The sequence below is a fragment of the Lichenostomus cassidix genome, chromosome 4 (genome assembly GCF_008360975.1).
Source record: "Lichenostomus cassidix isolate B80296 chromosome 4, HeHo_3.0, whole genome shotgun sequence".
Taxonomy (NCBI): domain Eukaryota; kingdom Metazoa; phylum Chordata; class Aves; order Passeriformes; family Meliphagidae; genus Lichenostomus; species Lichenostomus cassidix.
In genome coordinates, this window is record NC_139484.1 from 43,793,295 (window position 1) to 43,816,558 (window position 23,264).

Consider the following 23,264-nt stretch of genomic DNA (forward strand, 5'->3'; position numbering starts at 1 on the left):
AATGATGGTCTGTCTTGGAGGGAACAGGACAGTTGTGTAATCAATCTATTATCATTTAGGTCTCAAAAGATTCATTTAAATGTCACAAGACAAAAATTTGTGTTTTATGTGCAAACTGGGCTTATCCTCTTCCTGTCTACATTATTTAACACACCATTAATACATATTCTCATGTCAGTGAATAAGAAAAATAAATATGACAGCTGACCAGATATGCACTGGATTTTTATTAATTTTATCTTAGCTTCTCAGGCTTATCAAAAAGATATATGTATCTCAAGGATTTGATATTTTAGAACTTTACATAATACTGACACTCTCACAAATCCCTCTGACTTTTATATACTCATAACCAATGAAAAACTACAGCAAAGGAAATTAAGATAAAGTATTTGTGAGAGCTAACACATAAAACTTCACCTGTACTTGAGGAAAAAAAATTACATTATTTTTAAAACAAAAGTAAAAAATTTTATCCGAAGTCTGTGCTGTCATTTGCTCCCAAGTACAAACATCAAATGACAGAATATGCTGAGCTTGTTTAGTACATAGTTTTTGCCTATTAACAACTCTACCCCCCACTAAGTAGCACTGAGACCATGCTTGCTCCCAGTTCTGCAGCATGCACTCTACCAGTGTACAGTCAAGTACTATATTAGACATAGTGTCTATGTCTCGTTTATAGGACTTCAAGACTAGGGAGCAATGTGACACATTTTAGCATCTGAAGAACAAAGACAAGACTTTCTACTGAGAGGATATTTCTCATAAAAGATGCCCTGATCCTTGTCTTATAAAAAGGTTTTATTTCTCAATAGAAAAGTATATTTTAAAACACAATTATTTGCTAAAAGCAATATAAAACTCTACAGTTTTAACTTCATAAAAGGTTAACAAAACATAAATATTGTCTACCACTTACATTCCTATATACAGATTAGCTAGTTAAATAGTTGAGAGACAATAACTCAAAAATGAATGGCACACAAGTAAAAGATTCAAATTCCATGTCACACTGCACAATCACAGTAACACAAGGAACCGCTTAAATCCTCAGTCACTGGATTCTGCTTTGTTCTCTTCACAGCTACGTTCCTCTTCTCTCTGCAATAATGCACCAGTTTCCATGGTCATAGCAGGAAGAAAGTATCTGAAGCTCAGGCACATTCTCTTCTACCAGAGAACACAGCTCCCCTTCCCGGAAAACATGGTAATAACGCATGAAGGCCTTTGTATCCAACATGACATCAGTTTGGTCCCCAACAGACACTGCTGAATCCAAAGCCAAGTCAGTGGAGTCAGTTGTTGAAGTTCTTTTGAAAAACTTGCTGGCATCACACTTACCAGCACCATCTTTATTACAACCAGAGATGCAGTCCCTGTCTCCCACTGGGCCATTTATAAATGAAGCTTTGTCACCCTCACTCTGAGCTACACTTTGGTGTCCTCCATTTAAATTTAAATCCTTCAGTGCATCTGTGGCTGGTGACCACTGTGGTTTTTTGAGAGACAAGCTTTCCACGAACACATCATCATCATCTAAACTTTGTTCGTTTAACAGTGCCCCATCATGACCTAAATCCAAACTGCAGTGTCTTGAGTGCTCAATGGGTACAGTACTGTTTGCCCACACTCCTTCGTGTTTCAGGTGCTTCATTTTGTCACTTTGCTTTCTCAGGGCTGATTCATCAAGGGATCTAGAGGAAAACCATGAGCGGAAAGATCTTCCTAGAGCACTGTAAAATCTGTTTTCTTCTTCAGAAATTTTCATGCAGCAGGCTCTGGGTAAGCAATGGTCCATGTTGTGGGAATGTTTTGAATCAGTTTCTGGCTGCAGATTGTTTTGGTAGCTGCACTCAGAGATGACAAGCTGTGCAGGTTGCATGTCTTGGCCTTTCACAGTAGGCACAAACTCACCCTTATCTCCAGGTTGATTTGATTCTGAAAAATGGCGTGAGCACAAGGCCTTGTTCCATGGAACAAATACGTCTTGTTTCTCAAAGCGACGATTTTTTTGTTCCATAGCCCAAACATAAATCATTATTTGGCCTCCAGGTATCAATACCCTTGCCATTTCCTTTATTGCTTTGATTCTTCTTTGTTTAGTCGAGAAATGATGTATCACTGCGAAAAAAAAGAAAGGTATTTTGTACTGAATATTAGTAAGGACAGAGCATTTTCACCACCAACCTGTTCTACATGTTCAGTCATTTCAGTTGCCTCATTCCAAATATCACTTGCTGCAAGTCAGCAACAGTGCTGAATTTATAGGTACCAAAATACAAGTTTACCTCAAAAAGCTCTCTTTTATGATTATGTTCAATGGATGAGAATAGGAAAATCTGAAAGAAGAAAATTATTCTCATCCCAAAACAGATTCAAGGAAAGTCAGGCATAAGCTGGAGGTTTCTGTTTCTCTGCATAACCCATAACACATTATAACATGACAAACTTTCACTTAAATGTCTGGCCTTTAGGTGAGTTAGGGAGTACCAAGTTGACTTTAGTTTTTGGCACAATTTTCAGACTTATTTTACTGAAAATAGAAAAATCCTTTCACCATGTAACAAATACAAAATATAGTATCAGTCAAAAGATATTTTGAACTTTTATATCAGCACACTTCCAAAAGAGCTAGTGAGAAAATTTAGACAAATATTCACCATTGCTTTAATTTTGTAAAATTAAATTAAATTTTTGTAAAAAAGAATGTCTACATTGCACAATGCATGTCTGAACATTTTTTTTTTTACATTATGTTATGCTATTAAAAAATAAAAAGTTAAATTCAAAATACAATTTTGATCACTACATTTGGACTTTCTTTCCAGGACAATTTCCACATTTTCAAATTTCCCTCCATTGTGAAACAAAGCTACATTTCAAGATTTCTACATTATTTCTATCTTCCTATTTACCTGGACTATCAGTGAGCCAATTTTAACAGTCAGAGAACAGCTAAGACAACTATTTTCTCTAAACTCTCAGAAGCATTAACTTGTCCTGAGCATGGACACACCAATCATGTTGTCATATGTCATCAATACTAGATTTGATTCAATCAGTGATGTAACGAGGACTGATTCCGTAATTTGTTTCAAATGGACTTGGAGCCAGCCACTTCTACATGGAAAACATTCAATCTACTATGGAACAGCAGATAATAGTGCATGCTCTGAGCTGAAGATTTCTCCATACATTCAGAAAAATTAGCCTGTATGTGCTGCTTGACAGTAGCCAATTCTAGGTGTAGACACTGTTATTTCAACACTGCAGTTAAGAAAAGCAACCAACTAGCTCTGTCTTATTCAAAACAATGATTAAATTACCAAGGGGATAAAAACATAGCTTTATTATCACAAGCCAAGAAAAGCATTCTTGCAGTTAATATTAACTAGGCTGTCACAAGATGCTAAGAACACAAAGTAGCCAACTCTCAGAAGAGTTTCCCATCTGTGTGGTCAGTGTTTGTTTCCAGGTACTCCTGACTCCAGTGTATCCTTTCCCAAACTTTGAAAAAAAATTTAAAAATCAATTTTCTTCTTGCACAGGAAAGGGAGAAGGGAAGGATATTTTCTCCTATACTGGAGTTAGGCCATATATCAACACAGAACCTCCTGCAAAATTTTATCAGATCTGACAGAGACAGTATAAGCATGCAAGCTTAGTCTACCAGAAGGAAGTGACAATCAACCAACAGAAACTGTGGAAACTCTTTAATGGGTTAAATATTCCTCCTGGTTAGAATCACTCTGGTGGTTCTGCAGAAAAATCAATCCTATAAACATGATTATACCAGCAAAGCCAAGAAGAGTACTTGACTGTGTACATAAATACTTGCTTTTCTCTGTAATGGGATGAAAACCTCTTTATTTAAAATTAGATGGACACAGGCATACATACACATCTCCACTCAAGAGGGATTAAAATCCATTATTGTTAAATGAACTGAAATAGCACCTGAACTTTTAAACTTGTCAGACTTATAATTGATATAAACACTAGATAGGTACGCTATCCTTCAAATTCAACTGATCTGATAGCTCTGAAATTATGCTACAAGACCTAAAATGTGGGTAGGGCTCACTGGTTAACCAGCCAACAAGAAAACAAAGTAATTTGATTACTGCTTGTGTATTAGGCACCCTTTCTTTCCACCTGTTTATGTGAAAAATACATTTTAAAAACATTTCTGTTCTATTTCAAGTGGTCTGTTGATTGTTACCAATAGTAATTATCCTGCATTATATTTTTGCTGACACATTAAAAAATGCTGAAAGATGCTCAAGGAGGACTGAAGCTAAAAATGTAGACTGTAACAGGGTACTCTAATGACTTTTTATCTGCACTTTGCAATTTATGCCTCTCAAATTATAAGTAAAAGTTTCAAAAAGAGAGGTCAGAAGGGTTAAGATGCTGAGATGATCTGCTCATTTGAGACAACAAGTGTTTGTATGGCTCTGACTTCTTATTTCATGACTAAGAGAAATCTGAACTCATAACACATAATAGTTAATATGAGTTTCAAGTTCTGCTATAAAGTTTTCATTTCAATGCATTTGCTGGTCGAAACAGATCCTATCAAGAAACCAAGAGTTTGTTCTTACCACCTAATCTGTTTAAACTTTGAGCAGCCATATTTATATTAGTTTTCACTTGTTTAAAATGCATGCTGGAAGGAAACGTTTTCTCTACCACATATAAACAAACAAATGATACACAGATTTCCTTGGTCAAAAGCGCCTCTTGAGTAATGGAATTTTGTTTTTTCATGTTGACTACATTAATTTCAGTTATATCTCCCCTGGTTCTAAAGAACTGTTTCAAAAACTGAAATGAAGCCACATGGAAAGAAAAGAACACTCAGAAATGCTCATTTATTAGGGCCAGAATGCAGGTATATGTGTTGTCTTACCTCCAACTGAAATGACTGCATTGAAGCACTGATCCCTAAAGGGAAGGTTAAGGTTGTCACACACCAGAACTTCATCACCTTTTTTCCTTGCAATTTCTACCAGTGCTTCACAGTAATCACAGCCCAGATTATACACTTGACTGTTGACACTGAGATACTTTCCAGTTCCACAACCTAAAGAAAAGGATAGGTCAGAAGTTATATATTCCAAATATTTGCTATCCCTCCCAAAGCAGTGAAAAAATATGAGGGCTTTCCTAATCCTAAATTTTCCTGGAAAACAAAATGAGGGCTTGTGCCTACTTGCCTAACTGCTGCAGGGTTCCTTTGGACTGTTGAAATTATATGCTCACACTATGAGGATTGCAACAGTACCAACATTACCAACAAAAAATACTCATTACACAGCCCTGTATAATAGCAGGTTACCAGTATTTCTGTGGGGAATAAGGATAAGTGCAGGTGGGAGGAGGAAAGAGTGGTCCTCCATGGCCACTACTGTACATCTCAGAGAAAAAAACCCAACCATGCTTCATACTGAGTCTTTATATAGCCTGGTATCCTGTTTCCAACAACAAGCATAAAGGGGCACCCAGGAGAGGGCTAGGAAAGGATAAGCATTATGGTTCTTTTCCCCAATACCCTTCCAGTTTCCAATTACTTTCTTTCCTGAAGCCAGTGTGTTTTGTCTTTGCAGCGATCTGCAACACATCTCTTTCCCCAGTCCCTCCCCAGTCTTTGCTAAACCCCATGCAGTACCTCTCCAGTGCATCCCATTTCTCTCCACAAAGTCCTAAACCATAAATGCCACTGACATAGGTCAGAGAGGAAATTTTTTACTTTAGATACAGACTCAAAAATAACCATAAATCACGAAAGTTCTTTCCATGTTGCAGGCACATCCTCCTTTTGTCTTTGGGCCAATGCAGTAACTCATGTAAATGTAACAAACTGTTCCAGAGTGTCTTCCACCTAAAAGTCTGTCTTCTCAAGGACTGTGCTGTACTGAACTGAAATCTTTCAGAAGATCCCTCAATGCCTTATGCATAATAGGCACTTTTCAAAATTATATTGAGAACTATTCACTGCAGTTCTGGGTCACTAGTGAGGAATAATTTCTGAAAGTTGACAGCCAAGCAACGGGGTAGCAGCTTGGCAAAGAGAATCATCTCAGTATTGGTAATTCAATTTAAAGGCCTGGAGTTATCTTTAGAAACATCACTGCTTCTTGCAGAGCTGCTGCTCTCGGTGATGTTAATGTGCACCATTATCTAGAGAGACAGCACGGGAACTACTGCAGAACAGAACACTTCAGTGGTGAAAAAGAGCATATTTCTAAGCTAAAAGCAAGCACTATTCTTTGAAGTAACACTTGAGAGAAATGGAAAATACTAATAGTGCTAATGCAGTTCAAGGAATACATGCAAAAAATCATGAAGCTCTGCCTGTTAAGTTTTAAAAATTTATATAAAGTATTATACATTATAGTGTTAGCAGAGGAACACATTTATTCAACCATACATTAATTTAGAAGATTAAGTTGCTTAATACATGGCTTTTCATGAAGTGTTTTTTTAATCACTCTGAGTTTTTGGAAATATAGGGTCCTCTCTGGAATGAAGCTAAATAGTGTCAATAATCCCAGTATTCTAAAAATGTACATCTGCCAGCGATTCACTTTTAAATGAGTCATTGGGAGGGTGAATTCCTTCATGGAGGGTGAATTCCTTCATGAAGCTAACAATGGCCAAGCTATTTTCATGCATTTTGATCAATGAAAAATAATAAGGCAATTAGACAGAATATTTTAATAAAACATAGTATTAAACTGAAAAGAAAATTATCAACTGAAGATCTCATTTTGAAAATTCTAGTGCCACTAGGCACTAGTGCCACTTTAGTGCAACTCCTCCTTAAATACATTCCAAAAGTAAACACAATAGTCAGATTCCTGTAGATCTTATTAAACCTCATAAAAGAAGATACCTCGTGTGCCTTAATGGGAATATTCTTACTGGCAGCTGTGAGGATTGACTGCTCCAGATGAGACTGCAACTGGCTGACCTTAAGCTTTCAGCAATCACTGCTGATAAAGCCTAAAAGAACTCATGATACCTGCTGATAATGAGTCAAAGTCAGCTAAGCTTCAAATGACTTCTATTGCAGTGACAAAATTTTGGCTGAGAAATATCAATTTAACTCTCAGTTGAGAGAGTGTATGCCATAGGATACTTCCTGAGATTATTAGTGAAAATGGTGCAGACATATAAAAATAGCTACATATTCAAAATAACAACAATCAAGTATTTTTGGTGTAGTGCTCAGCAGCAGCAGATACATATTCTGATTATGGCCTAGAGCATATTCAAATGATGTTTTTCTCTTATACAATGAAGCAGATACATAATTTATTGAGCACATTTGTTAAACCTTGCTGTGTAAAAGCATCTTATTATTTTAAACACTAAGGAAAATTCAATTGTGCGAACAAAGCTTTGTTTTGCAATGATTTGCTGTATAGGACTGAAGTCATAACGCAAACAGAGGAAACACACCAGCACCTGGAAACTCATAGAAAGCCTACAGAAGCAACAGAAAATCAAGGTATAAATGGAACACATAGGGAAGACAGTGACACTGCAGGAAAATGAGGTTTTAGCGTCCATATTTAGGATCATAGGAAGATTCTCAGATATATATATCTATATATTCATATTTTTAATAGCAATCACATCAGAAGATTTCTCTTAATAAGAAGCCTTGAAGGGAGGAGCTTTAGAATAAATGAAAACCAATAAACTGAAGACTGGTAGTACATAAACCAAGAGATCTAAACAAACTGTAATATGAAATAATTGAGCTATTAACATAATTTTTTTAAAACGGCTCCAGGGGAATGACAGAACATTAAGACAGAGGAGAAATGGATAGATTAAGACTCAGCTCAACAAAAATAAAGGAAAAAAAATATTTACTGTCTACCTGATACACTGCTAAAGAATTAAAAGAAGTGGTATATGGCATCTAGCATTGGGGATTAAAAACAATTTTAAAACAAATTTAAACAAGGTCTAAAGACAGTTGATCTGAAGTCATCTGAAGGCTACGTATGATTAACACATAAACTAATAAAGCTTCTAAAAACAACCTCAAAGAACAGCTTACCTATATCAACAACGAGACTGCCAGGCTTTTGTTCCAGCAGAAAGTTCCGAACACGAGGCCATGCTTTGGTCTGCAGATCACTGAAGTAGGCAGCTGTATTTTCATACACACTGTGCACATGCTGTTTTTCTAGCTGGGTAGCCTCATGTTCCATCCTGAAAACATAATGATGATTATGTGCAGCAAAATACAAACTGTTGCAGCATAGACTTTACACTTTATAGGCATGCATGATTCAGGACCTTGTAGGTTTACATTCATAAAATTGTTACATCCATTTTTACATCTATATTAGCCATATTTATAAAATAGACTTTACTCAAAGGATCGGATTTTATTTCATGAAAGTCGTGAAAAAATGTGAATGTATCATCTCCACTGAGAAGCATTATGTAACTGCACATGCCTATTCAATAGGCACATTCCCAAGGTCACTAATGTAGTAAAAGCTTATCTGATGCAAAAGAGAGCCTGTATTCAATGGAAGTGCAGAATGATTATAGAATCCTAGAATCATTCAGCTTGGAAAGACCTTTACTATTATCAGTCCAACAGGACGTTGAGAACCAACAGTATGTTAAGAACCAACTTTTATGTTGTTGCTAATGTGAGTAGGTTGGCAAATTACTGATACATTACTTGAAATACAGCCTGGAACCTGAAATCAAAGCCCCAAAATGACACATTATTTGTGGCTTATCAACCCTGTCAAAGTGATGAGTTCGCTAAAATTTTTCAGCAACAAAACCCCAACTTCCCTACTCCCACTCCACTATCTTCTTAGCAAAGTACTTTAGTTCAGTGATTCGAGAAGTGGTATCTTCTTAAACTTTAAGTATTACTCCTAAGCTCATGAAGAACACCAAGAGGATGTAGACACTGAATCCCTTCATACACAATCTTACATCTTCCTTAATATATCCTCTCATCAAGGACCAACCAGGTCAGGTTTGAGTATATGATGAAGCCTGATGAGATTACATTTCAAAGTGTTAAGGCATTCTTCAAACTAATTCAAACTCCTGTTTATTAAGAAAATATTTCCTCCCTTTATTAAAAAAAAACCTCATTCAACTGTCCAAGAACTCAACAGAGATTAAAGCCTGTTTCCAAGAGACTAAGCAATATATTATCAAGATAAAATTATGAAAGAGACTCCTTTGACTGCATTTGAAAATGTCAGAAGAAAATACTTCAATTTACTTTCCTTGGTTTTCAAATAATATACATTTTGGAATCATAATAAAATTTTCTTCTTCACTTTTAGTACTGAAATACATTAGTATGAGAAAACAGATTATAATATATGAGAAATTATGATATTAACAAGGAAAAAGACATTTATCTTAAAAACACACGTGTAATAAATAATGTGAGCTGTCACCTCAGCTGTTCTACAGACACAATCTGTCCTATACCTGTCCAACAAATACAATCTTTTTAATTTAAAAAATGGGAGTTAATCCCAGTGACTGAAAAAAACAACGTACTTCAAGTGTGTGTGATTGCTTACAGAACAGTATGCAAGGCTTGATCCATTTCACTGATACTATGGAAGAGGTTGGGACAAATTGTTAACAAATGTCACAGTCTATTCTGACTGCAGTATCTATGAATATGTCCCTTCAAAATATTTATGTTCAATATTTTCATAATCCTTACTTTATCTTTTTTCTACAATCCACAATTTTCTGTTATGATGCATTAGCTCACCTTTTACTAGGTGAATAGACACATATACAAAAAAATTAAATTCAGGAACAGTATAATGCTTTGCTAATAGGCACATTTTCAGTGTCACAGAAGAGTGAAAAGCTGTAACAGAAAGAACAAGAGAAGCAACACAATCTTGAAATTATATTACATGTGCCAGAAGTTACTCAATCAGAACTTTTCTCAGAATGCCATTTCAAGTTATGTTGTCACATAGAATGGGTTATTTGCAGTAACTTCAAGTAAGTATTCCTTAGAGATAAAGGCCCATTACTTTGTTTTTATTTGACCCTTAAATAAAACAAATTAAGTGTTTCATGTCCCCAGCTGTCTTTTTTCTCTGCCTCAAAACATACTCTATTTTGTTGTTCAACTGCCTAGGAATCTTCTATTTATAAGTAGTAATTCCAAAGACTAACAATTATTTCTCTTTTTTTGTTGCCTGATAAGCTCCTTACTCTAATTTATATTTCATGTTTAGTTACTATGTGGTTCAGTGCATCCAAGTGCTTTTATCTTTCCACATGAAGCTGTTTGTTCAATCTTTGCAATTCTTAAGAAAAGAACCAGAAAATGCAGACTGTTTTGAACCATTCATACTGAATTCCAAATGCTGTCTTTTTTTCTCTTTTTTACTAAAGTGTCTACATTGAATTGCACAAGACCTTTAGGTTCTTCCTTTAACTTTCTTGCTCACTGGGATTTTGTTCTGCATCTTCAGCTACATGAGACATGCTGGAGTATCTATGTATTACCACACTGCATTAGAAGTTACTATTTTTATATATATTTAATAAATATTGTCAAGAAAATAATTTTATTATAATAGAGTAACAGTAGTATACTAAAAGACAAATTAGTTCATGCAGCATTTTGTAACAATTTCTATTCCTGCTGATTGTTTATATTTGGCAGGTAATTAAGGCACATGATGAAATTAGACTTGCCAGTTTGACTTTCCAGTCGAGATCCATAATGCTATCAGGTTTTACTTTGCAGCACAGCAGGGAAATGTCCTGGCAATTAACCTCTTCATTTCAATGTTTACAAAAGGCAAGGAACCTGTGGAGTCTGTCCTGACCCGCAGCTCTACCACTTTCACGTAAGTATACTGTCACCAAAAAACCCCAGAAACTTAGACCCATGTAACTTTACAAGCCAAACTCAATGCCTCTATTTCTCTTTCTAACCAAAACCAACCATTACAACTTCTTTGCCTTGAAAGTACCAGACAGTGCCTCTGCTGGAGACGAATTGTAGAAAACGTTCATTTCATCTAACTTCTAGATTTAACTTCCAGGATAATTGGAAAGTCTGTTTTGCAAAGCAGGTAATGAAAATCTGCCCAGAATTCCCACTGCTTCAGCATCTGCTCCAGTTCTCATTTAAGCTGGCAGAAGCAGTCTGGTAAGACCAGCAAAGAGAAGAGAAGCAGAAGGTGGTAATTAAGGACACACTTTTCCCATGCTCAGTTCTTCTCTTGTGCTTATGCTCCTGTCAAAGGGCTCATGCAGAGGCTTGGAGCAGAGTTGGGAGTGTGCAGGAAATTGGCACTGAGCTGTTCAGTCACTCTGCAGCAAGTCTTGTCAAGTCCCTGGAATGTGAATGCAGCTCAACAAACGTCCACCTCCTGCAAACAAGCAACTTGGGTAAGTACTGAAGAGTAGGATTCTCCTCCCTTTCAGTGCTATCTGGTCATCTTCCTGGTGATTCATTCATTCGTTCATGAGGCCCTTGTTGCAGCTGGTCTATTAAAATGAGGAAACTGGATGAAAACTGTATTGTCAGTTCTGCTGAATATGCAGGGCAATGGATCACCAGTGCATCACATACAACTGCAGTACATGAACAAATTGTTTGAAAGTAAATAGGTTATAGTCCGTTGTCTCTTTCCTACACTGCTATTTTGTCTCTTTGTTAAAAAAAAAACAAAAAATGAAGCCAAACAAACAAAAAAACCCCTAAAATATTACAGCTTCCCAGGAGGTAGAAGGAATTGTATAAACAGAATATATATCTCCATAGCTCTATATCTCAGTGGAAGTTCTCTGATTCTGAGGTAATCTAATTTCTTCCATTTCCATTAATATTTTGCAACCTTTTAGATTATTAACTTTTCAAGGATACTACTTTAATAAAAGTCATGTTGCTTAGATATTTTCTATCACTGCTGAAGTAAGAAAAACATTTAAGCTAATGACCTTGAAATGAAAACAACCAAAATCACAAACTCCTATTTCAAACATTTTTTTAAAATCATGTTTGGGGTTTTTTTGGGAGGTGGAGTGTGTTTGAATTTTTGTTGTTGTTTTTGAAAGCATTTAAAGTACAATGTTGACTAATGGTATTAAATACCTAATCCTCAAGTGAACAAAATACCTGCTGGCTCCCAGATACCTGGGGTGCCCTGACACTGAACCACAGGAGGTAGGTTTCAGTTCAAAAACACTGCCTCTACCACAGTCTACCAACACCTTTTCACATTTACCTGCAGCTCAGAATCACTTGCAGTCCTCTTCGCCTACCTCAAGTTACCTCCTCACAGTCACTTACGATTTTTATCTTCTTTTCATTTATTACACCTTTCTCCATCTCCTTTAGCATGTGCTATGTCGGCGCAACTATTTAATTTGATGTATCATACTGTGAAGTCTTGACCTCTAAGGTCATGTGCAGCTCCTCCTTGCCTTTATATCCAGGCCAAACACAATACCTGATATATAGCACAAAGCTTTTGTCAACGGCCTCTTGGAACCACCCTGCAATTTTCCTGCATTGCTCCTATTTGTCTTGAAATCAATTGCTCTTGATTAATTTGAGCCACAGGCCTTCCTTGTCTTCTCTCTTACAAATGCCCATTTTCTCTAACCTTTTGATGAGGAGCATGAATTCACTCAATTCAGTGCAAGATTTCAGCCTGTTAATGAGGGCCCCTCTTAGATATACTCTTCTTCACATGCCGATGGAAATTCTCAATATCATTATTTTGGGTAAGAACTGCTTCAAAGATCTAGGAAATTCAGCACAGTTGTGTCTCTCTTTGTTGCCACAGCAACATAAATCTTGATTACACATGCAACTCCAGCTATGGATGCAATAACCTAATTAATAGCTTAAATGGAACAGGATAAACCACAAGGGCCAGGTCTACATCCTCAATACCCTGCTCTCCAGCAATAACATGGGCACCTGCAGCTGTTACTAATACCTAAGTAAAAGGTGGGGCAGTCCAATTTGCATTTTCCCCTTCATCTTTAGAACAGGGAGAATCACCTATTCAATGAGCAATACTTCCAGTATACTTACCAGTCTTTTTGTTCAAATACAGGTAGCCATGGAAAACTAAGTGTAGAGCCCTAGTGGTCACCTATAAATCACAGTATTTTTTTCCAAACAAGGGCAAAAACCCAATTCACCTCCAACAGTAAAATGTCATTGCAGCCCTTCTCAAAAACAAACCTAAGGTTTCTTTATCAGAATTATGCTCATCATTGGATTGAATTTATAAATTACAGCAGCAACTTCCATTCTGATTGACAGTGATTTCTTGTTTCAATAATGCAGATAACAAACTGGTCTATGCCGACATACTAAACGGCTTCCAGATATGAATCATTACACAAAGCAGCTGTATTAGTAAACAAAGGATAATGAAACAAAACAATAGGAATGCTGTCATGAACAGTTAAACTAGCTGCAATGAAAGTTTAGCAAGAGGATAAAATAGGAGATGAATTGCTTACACAAGGCTAACAGCTCCAGTAATTAATTTCAACCATGCATTATCATCCCATGAAAATGCAGAGCCTGAAATCAGAGCAATGGGAGCTCCATCCAGCATTACTATAATCTTTTCAAGCTAAAATTCTGATTCAAAACCCTTCCTCCAGTCAAATTTGGGAAATTCTGAAATGAAAAATAAAGAGCTGGGACACATGACAAGAACCACTGTCAGCTGACGCACAAACTGTGAAACCAGCATTTCAAAGTAATTTCATTGAATGAAATAAAGTCACTATCATTGTATTTTTTTCTTACTAAAATACATAGAACTTTGTCCCAGTGAAGCATTGAAAGGACTGAGACTGCTCTTGCAAGACCTTGGACAAAATAAGCTTAGAGTTCAAGCTTTAGTAACTCCAAATGACAACCATTCACTGTCACATTCATTTTGTTAGCTTTATTTTCCAGTTCAGACAAAACCTAGTACTATTCACTGCACATTCTTGGATCAGTTAATCATTTAATATTCCCCTTGCTGTTTCACATTTAGGGTCATAGTCTATGTACCTGAAACATTGCACTGTAAACAGATTTATTTCACTAAGTACATAAACTCCATTCTGTAGATAGGCAACATTCTGCTAAATGAAAATGCACTAACATGGACCCTTGGCCATTAAAAAAAACTGAAAGGAGGAACATACTCATGCAGAAGTTTCACAGTCTCGTTATGTGTCTGCTCATCTTTACTACCACACCAAAACTCACACACCAGCACTGAGACCCTTCCTACTGAAGTCCTACACAGTCAAAAACCCGTGATGCTGGATGTGCACTGATGTGCATCTTCAGATCCTGCACAGAAACACTCTGTACAGACATTAGAGGAGAAAGAAGGACTAGGAAAAATTTGGCCTACTAAGCAGGAAGGAAAATCTAATAATAAGTAGTGCTGAGAAGAGCAAAGTGTTCAGGTTTTTCTTCTTCACTGTTCATGTTAATTGCCACCATGGTCAATACATCAGTGACAAAGGGATCAGAAATTAGGGAAATAATAGATTGGGGGTTTTAATTTCAGGGTTTTCAAAACAACCAGCCTAATAAACAGAATGTAGGGAACTGATTGCACTGGTCTCAGATTAGCCAGTCTCAGAGCCTCGAGAAATTAGTTTTGAGAAACTGTGGGCAACATGTACAATCCCTGGTCTCATCATATTCTAGTTAAAAAAATTAGGGACAGGTGTTTTAGATGAAATTACAGTAGAAGGTTGATACCATTTGGAAGAGGATATTTAGAGTGTAGTTATCAAAATTCACTATCACACTGGAAAGATACCCTGAGCAAACCTGTCCAGAAATACGCTTTGGACAGTCCTCAATAATTGCTTTGTATAATGGATTTGAGAGTAGCATTATATCTGCAGACAGGCCAAACCATCAGGGTTCAACTGAACTCGATAATTATATGAAAATTCAAATGTTTAAACAGATCAAAATAGACAAAAGCAAAGCATTACTTCTAGGTAAGAATAACAAACTGCACAAAAAAAGACTGAAGGAGGCAGAATGGGATGATTGGCAGCAGTTCTACAGAACTGGATCTGGGCACTATACCATTGCACAAATTTAACACCATACATGCTATGGTGTTATGGTGGTTTTAGCACTATACTGTGGCCAAAAAAACCCCAACCCAAAACCAAAATCAGGATCAGCCTACAGAAATAAGGCAGAGTTACATAACATTTTCCTTCTCCTACATTCAGCACTGCTGGCATATCAGTTTGAGCACTATGTTCAATTTCAAGCAAGAATAACATAGGAGAGAACAATTATGAGATATTGTATATCTCTAAGAGAACAGAAATCAAGTAAACCCTGGGGGCAGAAATTTGTTTCAAAGTGTTTGTCCAGGATGAGAGAGGACCATCTTCTCATACAAGAAGGCCTGTTGCCAAGTGGAGGGAAAAACCCGTTTGCCAAAATTGAAGGTTAGACAAAAGATAGTGGCTTAAGATACAACAAGGAAGATAAGACTAGGGCATTTTAAACAAAAGAAGAAGAACAGAAAAGCACTGGAAATGACTGTGGACTGGGGTAGGACACAGAGCCTCCATCAACAGGGTCTTAAAAATATGTCAGTTAAGCACTTGTCAGGAAATACACTGTGCCCTCCATCAGTATCTCAAAGCTCCAGGCCATGCCAATTTACTCATAAGCTTTAAATGAAGCTATTTTTCCTCCTTGGTCACTGTATCTCTCAAATATTTGTATACAATTATCATGTCTCTTCTCCTTCTTTTCCAGCAGGTAAACAAGCATTAAATATTTAGTACTTTTCATCCTCCTGGATGCATCAGTCAAGGTGGTCTTTTACAAGTATTTTTGTCATTCTCTGCATCATCATGTCTTGAATCTTCAGGCCAAAGTATATTCACAGAAATATTTGATTCCTGAATGTAGTTCTACAGTTCTGGAATTATGGTTTTCTAAATTTCTTCTGTTTCCTCACACTCTGGGTTTGCATTTAGAGTACTATTTTCAGTTGGATTAATTTTAATTTATGCAGTGTAATTCTTCTTTTTTTTCCCCACTCATAGAGCTCCTCACCGTTGGCACTTACATGATACTTGGTGTAATATACAAAACCTCCATATTTAAAATGATTTACAAACTGACTTAAGACATTCAATTACTTGAAAACACATCTTCTGCTGAAATCTTAGAGATAGAAAGATAAGTAGCACATTATCAAGTAGGATCTCAAATGGAGGCTGCCAATGGTTACCTTTGATCTCAAGATGAAATATAAAATGCTGCAGAATCAATTACAGTAATTACAGAACTACTAAGTGGTTTCTCTTGATACATTTTATAAACTACTCTTGATTATCACGTTTATTACAATTGAACATGTAATTTCCTATCTTAAAATATTCATATACAAATGTATTCAGTGTTCAGCATATTCACCAAATGCAGTTTTAAAAGAAGAACAGATCTTGTGGTAGACAGTATTAGGTATTAAAGTTAACCTCAGTAGATGACCACCAGAATGAAAGCAAAGCCAGTAGGACATTTTTGTTATCCTACAAAACTAAAAAATCTGACTGGCACACTTTTATTATTTTGTAATTTTTAGTTATTGGAAGTCATGTATTTATATTTGCTTTCTTGAAAAAGAGAGGGTGTCTCATATGTCTTTAAGGCTAGTGCTCAAAGATATCTTGAGTATCTAACAGTGACTGGGTGCTTATGAAGCTGACAAAGGCTCTTGAAGATACAACAGTAATCCCATCAGGATTCAGATTTAGACTTAGACACAGAAAAACTGCATTACAATGCTATGAAAAGGTTGAAGCATAACCCTCAATAAAGTGTCTGTCACCAACAGCTTCTTCCAGTGATAGATGTAGTAGACAAAGCAGTGTGAAGGCCTTGTCGTCCTGTAGTTAAAATCCCTAGAAAAGATCCTTCATTTTCATAAATCACCAGAGCTTCACTGAAAGATTATCCCATTTTAAATACATTATATACATGAGCAATACCTTTTTACATAACTTGTTATTTCTAAGCCCTCTATTTTAAAGCCAAGAAAGGCCTTTACACAACACAATTTTTCCCCATCAGCACAGAAAGGAAAAACTCCCTGAGGGAGCTGAAATTTCACATAAACACTACTAAAGTTCTTCATTTGGAAAACATTTTAATACCACAGTCTTTTTAGGTGTAACTTCTTTAAGATAAAATAAGGAAATTATTGAATGGTGGGGAACAAAAGTTAGTACCTAAAAAAATCAGTATCTGGAGCACCAAAAGAAACATTGTCTTAGAAGAAATTTGGGCCACAAGTAATCAACTTTTCTGAAATTATTATATGTTGATATGAATGCAAAGTTTTCTTCAAAATGGAATATTTTTCAACCGCAAAACACAAACAAAGTTATACGGTGCCTTTGGTCCAAATGTGTTTGGCTTAAACTTTTCAGAGGAAAAAAAAATCACCCAGGATTCTGTGTCACAAGGGTTTAAGTCAGTTACATAAAGCCTGGCTATGACACAAGTATCTATCTTATTTTTCAACAGTTAGACTCTTTTTCTCCCAGTCATTCAGCTGATATTTCTATGTCCATTTATGAGGGTATATACATGATTTCTAAAGTACCAGTGTCTTCACTCTTCTTTATTTCATAAGCATACAGAAGTCTGAAATACTTTTTCAATCTTTTTAATCTTTAATCTTCATAAATTTAAGAGATGTGGCCTTCAAGCCATGGTTTCTGGCATTCAGGAGTATTCCATTGCTATTACTACCTATAAACTGGCCCACATAGATCCTGGTACTGCAAAGACATGGACATCTGCTCAACTTTACGCTGTAAATCATCTTACCGACCTCAGGCAGCCTGTTAATAATAACTAAAAGGAGGAATTTACAAAAAATATTTTTCAGGACCGAGCCTTATGCTGTTTGTACTGTCCCATATTCTGATTCATCTGTCCACAATGGATGGTAGAATACCAGCAAATCTGAGAGTTTGCATGGGAAGTGTTTATCCCTTGATGCAGGACAGATTTCAAACTCTGTTCTATAAATACCATATATTACTGAAATAAATGTATTGATGTACTAGACTGAAAACAAATTGCTAAAATGAAGCCAACCCCCCCTGGGGTCCATTAAGAGGCATGAAAAAGTCCTGAGAGGACCAGTTCCAGAAGAGAGCCGGCTGAATGTTCTTCCTATCTCTTTCTCGAGTTTCAGGCACAAAATCATAAACTCCAGCAGCATGCTTCACTGGAGCCACTATATCAGCAAGGAATGTCATCCTGTGCACTAAGTCAATACAGCAGGGCTGCTGAAGTAATTCTGCACGGAATTCTTTGCAAAAGAAAAGGCACGGGTGAGCTGACTCCCTGAGCACTGGCTGCTCCCACTGATGCTCAGTGGGAATGAAAACCTTACAAACACTCATTAAGCAGCGAACGCTCTGCAGTGCTGAGAGCTCTATGTGGAGGCAATACCTCAGAATTTCGAATTGTCTAAGAAAGGAAGAAAATAATTATGAACTCTTTCGGCTTAGGATTGCTCCAGGTCATTGCTTAGGACTGTCTGCCAATGCACAGCGCCGACTTAATTTTTAACTAATCAGGCGACCACGGAGAAACTTACTATTTCTGTGGCAAATTTCCCCCCACGTTTCGTAAAAACTCCCCTCCCCAGCTGCGACGCCAAATTCAGCTCCAGCATCCACGCCAGCTCCCAGCTCTGCAGCCCGCGGCTCCGTTCAATTACAATGTGACACGGGGGATGCAGGGAGGGGGGCACACACACCGCACGTGTGCAATAAAATTAGTTAAATCTCCAAATCCTTCCCTCCCGGGGTGGGTCAGCGCCGGAGGGGCGACTCCAGCCTCTGCGGACGGCGTTTAAAGAGGATCCTGTCAATTTGCAAAAATGTAGCGCGACGCTTTTTGGGGCCGGTTTGAGACTGGGGTGGGGTTTTTTGCGCTTTGCCCACCGGCGCCTTTCTCCCTGCCCCCGAGGCCAGCCCGGGGCGGAGGGTGTGCCTCGGCATCCCCCGCTCCCCCTGCGCTGCTCACCTGCTCCCGCGGGGCGGCGGCGGCTCCATGCCGGCGGGGCGGGCGGCGCTGGGCCGGGCGGGCCGGGCCGGGCAGGGTAGGGCCGGGCAGGGAAGGGAAGGGCCGCGGGGCCCCCGGCGGAGCGGCGAGGAGGGGAGCCCTCCCCGCGCCTCTCCGCCGGGGCCACCCCCGGGCGGCGCGTCCCGAGCCCTCGCTTCCCCGCGACCGGCAGGAGGCGGGGTAAGAGGAAAAAGGGCCGGGTTATCAATTCCCTGTTAACTCTTCTCCTTGCGGTCTCGTCTCATCCCTTGGGCGCCTTGTGCGAGGAGGGTGGTGCCGATGGAGATGATGGTGGCGGTGGGATGCTCCGTCGAGGAAGTGGGGGGCTGCTGGGGGGAGCAGCAGGGTCCCCGAGCTCCTCTAAACCCAGGTTGATGGGAGCCGTGCTGTCTGCTGATGGCAAAAGCGGCCGAGGAGGATTAGCCCTTGCTCATTTAAAGGTTAAGCTCAAAGCTAACCTTTGTGACTAGGTCCTGTCTGCAAGTCTTCCCATCCCGTGAGCCTTGAGAGGGAATAATTTTTTCTTCCCCTTCTCCCGCACTGATTCCTATTAAAGCAGTTTAAAAATGGCAGATTGTTTCTATACTTTCATATACTTACAGGTATTTTATTCGACAAGTACACAAAACCCCAGCCATGCACCAGGACCCGGATATGATTAGCACTATAAACATGAGCTAAAGAGATAGTCCTGTCCCAAGACCTTATCAATTATGTATAAGAGATTACAGATAAAGAAGAATGCGATGAAATAACACCAGCCAGTCTGACAGGCAGGGAACTCAGCACAACGCTGCACCAAGTACAGAAGGTATTGAACTATTTGCTGTTACAGGTAGTCTTTTGCTCAAATCAGCTTTGAAGGTACCTGGAGACAGGATTACGAGGAACATGATTGTGTATTGATGGGATTTTCAAAACTGCCTAAGTGACTCAAGAACATGCATTCCCTTTATTTTGACAATCCCACCTGAACTAAAAGATTAAGGGGAGGATTATGAGAACAAGATGAGAATAACTATACTGAAAACACATAAACCTGATATTCTATTAAAGGTACCAAAGTCATGGAGTAATGGGGAAATTCTTGGTCTCCATTACAAAGGTATTCAACAGCTAGATAATAACTAACCTTGTTAACAACTTCAAAGAGCTTTAACTAACCTGCAAGACATGAGTGTCCTTTGCAAACATTGTGTTGACTTGTCCTATTTATTCCATACTTCCATGTACATCTGCTAATTTAATTCTACGATGGAGTGTCAGTTAAATTGGCGCACACAAATTAGGGTCTGCCATTCCCAAACTCTTTCAGATACCTTTTTTGGAAGATGATGCCATTTATGCCTCATTCTTCCTTCAGGTCAAATTCCTCAAGTGTGAATACCACCTGGTCCACGTTATTTGTTGACATAATTAATTACTTATTTTAAAAGTTCTTCAGTTTGAAATAACTGCCTCAAATTCAACCTTCTCAGAAAATGATTCTGATGTAGACTCATAAAACTCTCCTGTGGTGAATTCACACAGCCTTTTCCCTTACCACCTAATCTTTCCTGGACGTTCCTTAAAACTACAATTAAGTATCAGTCCTATAGATTCTCTCCAGACTTCCTGCTTCTGATGCATTTAAAATAGATGTTAGTCATGTAGCTTAATGCACTTTAGGGAAAAAACCCCAAAACCCACATTTATTAAGGTCTCATCATGGTCTCATCATACAAATTTAGGCAGAATGAAAATAGAATACCTTTTACTTTGAGGTAATATGCATCTACAATTACATAATAAATTGCAGTCTGTAGCATCTCCTCCTCCCCAAATAATTAAAAGACCTCATTAAAATATTTTTTTTCTATATTAAAAAGGATTTAGGTCACTAAATTAAGTGACCAGAGGTTGGGAAAACCAGAAGACTGCCCATGAAGCCTTAATTCAGACCTCTTGTGCATGTGCATTGCAACCCTGTACTTAATTATGAGTTTGTCTGCAGAATACCAGGCTCCATTTGGAACCTTTGAAATTATGTAGTGGCAAGCATGTGAGACTGGCTAATTATGTTGCCTATTGTGTTCCCATTCATTTATTCCTTTACTTTCTAGTGTCTCCTTTGTGCTCATCCCTTATCAGCTCTCACATGGAGATTGTTCTTTCCCTGGTCTGTCTGAAACCTTTACCCTTAGATAACCTTTTGCAATCAATCAGGTAGAGGTTTTTACCATAGGATTGCAGCAATTGTTAATTATTCCTTCAAAGATTATTTGTGATTTTTCTCCAAAGGTGAGGAAAAAAAAAAAAAGAAAAAGGAATAAAAACAAAACAAGGGAAAAAAGAGGAGGAAAACCAAGTAAATAAAAGTTTCCAGGTTGAAGCAGTGGGGAAATATGGAGCCAAGGTCAGTCTTCATGATGTCGTAGAGCTTCCTTATTACAAAGGATCAGCTCTCAAATTACAAGCTTTACAAAGAGACAGTTGTACTTGAAAGCAAAAGCAGGCATTAAATTGCCTAATGCCTTGGAGGGGAAAGATCATTCTGTATTTATACATGAGGCTGCCGTGTCTCAGTAGACATTCTGGAAAACTGATGAGTTTTTTTTTTTTAATTTGTGACAAAAACTCTACCTTATGTCTGCTGCCATTGGAAGAAGGCTTCATCAGTCAAAGAACAGATGGAAGCAGTGGTGTTTGTGATACTACTACAGTGAACTAAAAGCAGTATTTCCACTTCATGGGAAATTCTAGACCTGAAAAGGCTAAAGCAATAACTATTCAATATTCTTTAGCAGTAACTATTCAATTGTTTTTTTTTCTGGAACGTGAAAATCTAAAGAAGATTGGAGCTAGGAAAACCATGCTATTTCCCAAATGAAATGGGGTCTCTAAAGGCTTAAGGTTCACAGTGAAATTGATTTGAAACATATTTTGTTTGCCTGGCAATCTCAATATCACAAAAGTCGTATTTTTAAAAGAGGTTGCTAAAAATGGTAGTTACTCTCCTGAGTGCTTCAGTCTTTAGGGACTTTTCTAACCCTTTCCCATAGATGTCTTTGCAATCATTGGCAATAGAAACTTGATTTCTTAAATAAAAATCATATCCTCTGCTTCTTATTTGCTTCCAGGATTTTTAATAATAAAAAAAAAAAAATCCTCAAAATTTTGATAATACTGTGTGCTGAGCCATGCTGCAGGGTATAATGGACTTACTTTGAATGGGATAAGCAGAACAATTTTACTGAAAGTAAGCCATGTTCCAGTCCAGTAAAATTAAACACTCATGACTTCAGGAACATAACTGTGCAGATACTTTTTTCCCATATCTGCAGGCAAGCCTGTGTAATGGGAGTGTTTTAATGTGTGGCCTTCATAACCTACCATGCAGAGCTGCTGTGGGGATTAACCAGTTAAGATTAGTAAAGTGCTTTGAAGATTATAAGACATTAAGTTGCACAAGTGCTAAGCACTATTATTTAATACTTAAGTATTATAATCAAGCTTTACAGGACAACTCATGTTCGCCTCACTAGAAAGATGATTCTTTATGATTTCAGTACAGTTGTTGCAAGATGTAAAGCAAGCAGAACTGACCACAAAAGATGGAAATGTCTTCCTTGTTTCACTATCAGAGACTAAAGTGAGATACAACTGTAATGGTGTTGCAGAAAAATTAGTTGAAAAAGAATTATTATGAAATGCAGTAATAGAAATACACATAAAAATGCAGGGCTCCCTAAAGTGCCAGTACTGTTGTTTTTACTATGTCCTATCTTACCCAAGTGGACCCATGGACTGTTCTCCAGGAAGTACAACTCCAAACCCCAAACCTATAGAGGGACTAAATACATCAGTTTTATCCTCTGAAAATACTGTTAAGTAACAATAGAGATGGGTAAAATCTGTACATTGGTAAGTTGTACTTCATATATCTTTTATCTTATTTAAGTCAAAATTTTAAAAGAAAGGTGAACACTGGCTGTTGTCTTTACCTATCAGATTGGGAGCACCTTTTTCTGATAGAATCACTTTGTTGAGTTTCATTTTGATATAAACCTTCCTCTCTTGTTTTGTAATGTCAGTTTTTAGCAGCTGAAGTTATTAGGATTTTTTG

The 23,264-nt window shown here is 37.6% G+C and overlaps 1 protein-coding gene across 3 annotated transcripts in view; it reads right to left on the bottom strand.

Annotated features, from left to right (window-relative positions):
- Positions 1 to 212: 212 nt before the first annotated feature.
- Positions 213 to 23,264, bottom strand: part of TRMT9B (tRNA methyltransferase 9B (putative)) — a 111,383-nt gene continuing 88,331 nt past the window's right edge. The window contains exons 1-4 of one of the 3 annotated variants that reach the window (XM_085058883.1): positions 19,121 to 19,342; positions 8,081 to 8,235; positions 4,916 to 5,089; positions 213 to 2,124 (exon numbers count right to left, since the gene is read on the bottom strand). In XM_085058883.1, coding sequence (XP_084915009.1) covers positions 1,088 to 2,124; positions 4,916 to 5,089; positions 8,081 to 8,235; positions 19,121 to 19,149 — 1,395 coding nt within the window. In that variant the 5' untranslated portion in view covers positions 19,150 to 19,342 and the 3' untranslated portion in view covers positions 213 to 1,087. Of the gene's footprint in view, positions 2,125 to 4,915; positions 5,090 to 8,080; positions 8,236 to 19,120; positions 19,392 to 23,264 lie in introns of those variants that run through there. The other 2 variants (XM_085058884.1, XM_085058885.1) reach the window with 2 other exon arrangements.